We start from the raw sequence: 5,016 nt of genomic DNA, 5'->3' as shown, positions 1-5,016 counted from the left end.
TTGTGATTGGCTGAATACCTCAAGTGTGTGACGGAAATGTTACGCCCCTTAACAGACTGTGATGCCGTCTCCCGGCACGGCGAGACAAAACCAGTAAAACCCATTACAAACGAGGCATTTGTTGCATCCAGTGGGGACATAATTACTGATTATAATGACTGAAGGCTGATTTATACTTCTGCGTCGGACCTACGCCGTAGCTTACGCAAAGACGCACACCCATACGCCGTAGCCTGAGGTGCACCTCTCCAAAAATCTAACAGTGGTCAATTCTACGCGGACCGCAAGCGCTGTGATTGGTCTGCAAGAACCCCTCCCGCCGAATGTACTTGAGTTTTGTGTGTGTTTATGTGCACTTTAATATATTTGAATGTTACACCTTCTTATATAAAGTATAAATGAAAACTGACGCATAGCCTACGGCGTAGGTCCGACGCAGAAGTATAAATCAGCCTTTATACTGTCTTTTTACGCGTTGCGTTGCATATGGCGCCGCGTAAACGTAAAGCCATGTCTGCATTTGAGACCAGAGAAAGGACAAACAAGCGCTACTCTACACTGCTCAAAACTCACGTTTGAATCGTCAGTGGCAAATTCTTTAAATATGAAAAATTTACTTACAGTCTGTGAGTCAGAACAGCTTCTTTATGCACCAAGAGCTTGTAACACTCCAAAGAGAAAGGAAAAATTGAAATCGCATCATATGACCCCCTTTAAGTAAGTGTTTTTTTTATGTTGAAATTTACTATTAGTAATTTACTATTACTATTCCATTGGAGTGCAGGGACCACTATGAGGAAGCAATTCGTACCTTATTTCCCGAAAATGTTAACTCTTTGTCTTTGTGGTGGGATAAAACATTTCTATTTCAAACAGCCCGACACAGCTACATTGGCTCAACCAAAGCGTAATTTTGGGGCGGGGCTGTGTGTTCGACCAATGAAAGACAATGGGTGTGTTCAGGAAATGTGTTTGAAAACGATCATTATTTCTGCAATTCCGTTTGTTGCCGCTAGTGGCGTAGAAATTATACACTTCAGCTGATCAATGCATACTGTAATGCTTAAATTTACACTTCAGCTCACACCCCTATTCAACGGACACAGTTACAAACACACAACAAAAACACCAAGAAAAATAACTATAAAGATAACCATAAATATATTAGCATATACACTAATGCCTGTCAAAGTTCTGTTTATTATAAGCGGTGCTGCAGTTTTGTCTTCTAGCGTTTTTAAAGGGTATAACTGCAGCCTGGAGATCTCCAAATGGGGGCGAGAACTCCAAAACGGGTGGGAGCTCCAAAATAGGGCGTGGCTTCCTCCCATTGACAGACAGGCACATGACACGCATGCGCAATTTTTTCCCCCAACCCACTTTAGTGCAAACTCCGCCCCACAGCTGATTCTAAAGATTTTATTGGTTGTGTCAATTAAAGTGTTGATTTCCTACACTATGCTACAAAAAATGCTAACCCCTAAACCTACCCCACACCTGACCCTAACCTTAACCAGTGAAACTGACTGCACGGCGGGATTGGCGCTGAATAGCCTGGTAAAGAAAGATGCAGTTCAGGAGATAAACAGTTAATAAGATATGAGACTGTTCCGCAACTCCCCAACCGGACCTCACCGGACAATGGCACCTTTTTTGTTACACCCAGCGTCACTACCCCCTCCTACCCTGCGATTTCCGAGCCCCGGGACGCCCCCGTTGCTTAAAACAAAGCGATAGAGTAAAGTCTTTCCCCTGCGCTGCCCTGGGACGGCTCGCGGGGAGCTCGTGGGTGATTCCCGTTTATATCATGAAGCAGAGGTTCAAACTCCAGTCCGAACACCACTGGCCACGAGCTTTGGGCTCTGCTCTCACGGAGAATATTTATTTATATAGCATATCTTATTTTAGATTAACTAGAAACAATGTTAAATTTATAAAGTTTTATTTTGAAATGTAAGTCAATAACAATTGGCTGAAGCCAGAGCCAACGGTGAAAGTCTTTGCGCGAGGAGACTCCGCCCCATTTCGGAGGTTCTGCCCACTTTTGGAGTTCATGCCCCATTTTGGAGATCTCCGGTCTGCAGTTATATCTACTTGGCTTTTAAAGCTCTAGCTCGTTAAAGCAGGATGGATTCTGATTGGCTGCCAATGTTTTTATCATCATTCATCAGCTGGGAAAAATCGTTCTGAAAGTGCTTCCAATTGTATCGTTCCTCTGTGTCATTATCGTGGTTAAAATCGTTTTTTAGAACGATTTTCAAAACAATCTTTATGGTTATCGTTACAGGTGTGAATGGGTCTTAATAAGCATGTAGTTTCATAGTCTAACAGTTTAAATCTGGTCAACATCTATTTGTATCTGTGATTTGTTATACTCATTCACAATGATGTTGTATGGTTACCGTACGTTTATTTTGCAATAAAACATTATGGAACATTTGACTTTATTTTTGCCGCATGGTCTACTACGCTGACAAGCAGCCTTGAACGATTTCAGAACCACGGACAGCGCTTAAGATGCAGTTTCAATACGGTCTCTTAACCACTAGACGGCGCTGTGAACGCTGACCATTTAAAATATGCTGTCAGGCAAGTGTTAATTTTGTGGACCTACATTTTATGATACATTCAGAAAAGAGTCCTACAAAATAAGAACATTTAAATTATTTTAATTTAGTTTTTTCCCCACTAAATTTGTCAACATTTTGCAGAAAGGCAGTGAACCAAATCACAGCCAAAACACAACAGTACACAATAATTATACAACAAATATTCAATATTTCTCAACTCTTTGGGAAAAAAAAAATCTCTCTTCATCTCTTATGAATCACTCTTATTTTAAATACAAACAATATGTTCAGCATTTTAAATTTGTTCATTAACAAGTAATTCCCTCTTTAGCATTGAGTGATAATATTAACACTAAAACGAACAATTCACAGATTCCGTGATGAGAAATAACTTAAGCTCAATAATATATGTTCAAATATATTTTTTCCCTATCACCTATAGAAGGCAATAGGTCTCTTATGTGCTCTAATGTGTATGTCTAAATACATGAATTGTCAGTTCTGTTGTGTGCGATTGTCAAGTGTTCTGCATGAACCCTCATTTTATCCATTGCAGTTTAATATGCTACAATTTCACAACATTCAGTCTTAAAAAGAGGCCTTTACAAACAGTATTTTTTTCTGACTTCCTTTTCTCATATAAAAAACTATATCTTGCCTTACATCACATTTCTGTTTCTCATTGTTTATGCATTATCTCAGTAAAAACATACACTCCATAAACTTTCTCTTTTGTCTGCGTTTAGCATGGTGAGGCGCTCATGCGCATATGTGTGTGATAGTGTGGGGGCGGCACTGCAGGGGGTGCCGTAGACAGAGGCAGGGTCTGGGATGCTGCAGCTCCCCCGTGCGCCCCATGGTGGAGGGGATGGTTGTGGGGGAATAGAGCTGCAGAACCTGCGGATGGCAGCTGGTATCCAGCTCCAGAGGTGGGGCTGGAAGCAGTGGTGATTCCTGGAGATGATGTGCTCTGCTGACTTCTGATCTTCGGCGGGGGCTGGGGGTTCTGCGTGAGCTGGATGGAGATGTCGCTGGAGATCTCAGAGGCGCTCCGAGCACGCTGGGAGGGAGGCCAGGTCTCTGGCTGCAGGTACTGGCCACTGTAGTCGCTGCCCTCAGAAAGGCGGGGGCGGTAGAGAGCCGGGTGAGGCCGATACATCTCCTCTTCTGCATAACGCTTCATAAAGAGATACACTGACATCACACCAGCACCCTGAGAGAATGTGAGAGAATGAGAGAAAGTTTAACAGAGAGAACGTAGCGATGTGATGTCATAATTGCCACATTCCAAGTATATGGGACAAATTTTACAGTTATTTTGTCAGACCAACATCTGTGTGTTTCTAAACAACTCTCACAGCATTAAATTGGTAAGATTTTTTTGTTTCTAAAGGAAGACTCTTAAGCTCACCAAGGTCAAAAAATCAAAAGATCAAAAAATACAGTAAAATAGTAATTTATTCCTTCAGCATCATTACTCCAGTATGGAGTCCCTTACTTGGAATTTGTGCTCTGCATTTCACCCATCCAAGTGCACACACAGCAGTACAGCAGTGAGTAGTGAACACACACACACAATATCACTGTGAACACAAGCCCAGAGCAATGGGCAGCCATATTGCTGTGGCGCCCGGGGGTTTGGTGCCTTGCTCAAGGGTCTCACCTCAGTCATGGTATTGAAGGTGGAAGAGAGCGCTGTACATTCATTTCCCCCACCTACAATCCCTGCTGGTACTGAGACTCAAACCTGCGACCTTTGGGTTACAAGTCAGACTCTCTAACCATTAGGCCACGACTGCCCCCAGTTATTAACAGTTATAGATATACAGAAACCGCGATATGTATTTTTCAGGTTTCTTTGACGTATGGAAAGTTTTTTCAGCATTTACAGAACAGCATTTACTTGAATTTTTTTTTGTTACTGTGTAAAAGTCTTTACTGTTACTTTTGATCAATTTAATAGAACCTTGCTGAATAAGACTATTAAATTAGATAAAAATTCCCATTGAGAAGTAACTTTATTTGTGGGAAATTGTTTTGGTTGATCTTAGATGATCTTAATAAAATCAGTAGAGCTGTGGGGATATTTATAATGATTAATAATTTGTTTTTAAATATGTTTTATTTGTGGTGTTATATGTTTTTTTATATGAACAAAAGAAATGGCAGATTTATTTAGGTATGTATGTATTTAATCATTTATTTACTTTGGGTATTTGTGGCAAATCAATAAAGCATTTGTGAGAGGTTGGAAATAACATCAGCACACACAGGAAATATTGTTCTGGTTCTGTTTACGTGACTACACTCTTCTTAAAACGAAGAAAAACTTGACGTGAATTTTACAGCAATCCCTCTTCGCTCTTGCTCTAATATTCTCTCTCACACACACACTGACAAACTAATGTTTCCTTTGGCGACCATAATAGTAAAAGGATCCTGCTGA

At 40.9% G+C, this 5,016-nt stretch overlaps 1 protein-coding gene across 2 annotated transcripts in view; it reads right to left on the bottom strand.

The window, feature by feature from the left end:
- Positions 1–688: 688 nt before the first annotated feature.
- The window catches only part of LOC107672975 (voltage-dependent calcium channel gamma-7 subunit-like), a 14,322-nt gene continuing 9,994 nt past the window's right edge, over positions 689–5,016 (bottom strand). The window contains exons 6-7 of one of the 2 annotated variants that reach the window (XR_001632361.1): positions 2,963–3,783; positions 689–711 (exon numbers count right to left, since the gene is read on the bottom strand). Coding sequence is in view for 1 of the 2 variants with exons in the window: in XM_016466371.1 (XP_016321857.1) it covers positions 3,313–3,783 (471 nt within the window). In the remaining variant the exon portion in view is untranslated. Of the gene's footprint in view, positions 712–2,871; positions 3,784–5,016 lie in introns of those variants that run through there. The other variant, XM_016466371.1, reaches the window with a different exon arrangement.

Source organism: Sinocyclocheilus anshuiensis, unplaced genomic scaffold (assembly GCF_001515605.1).
Source record: "Sinocyclocheilus anshuiensis isolate Anshui unplaced genomic scaffold, SAMN03320099.WGS_v1.1 scaffold248, whole genome shotgun sequence".
Lineage (NCBI taxonomy): Eukaryota > Metazoa > Chordata > Actinopteri > Cypriniformes > Cyprinidae > Sinocyclocheilus > Sinocyclocheilus anshuiensis.
Note: the sequence above shows the minus strand (reverse complement) of the source record. Positions and strands in the feature narration are given on the sequence as shown.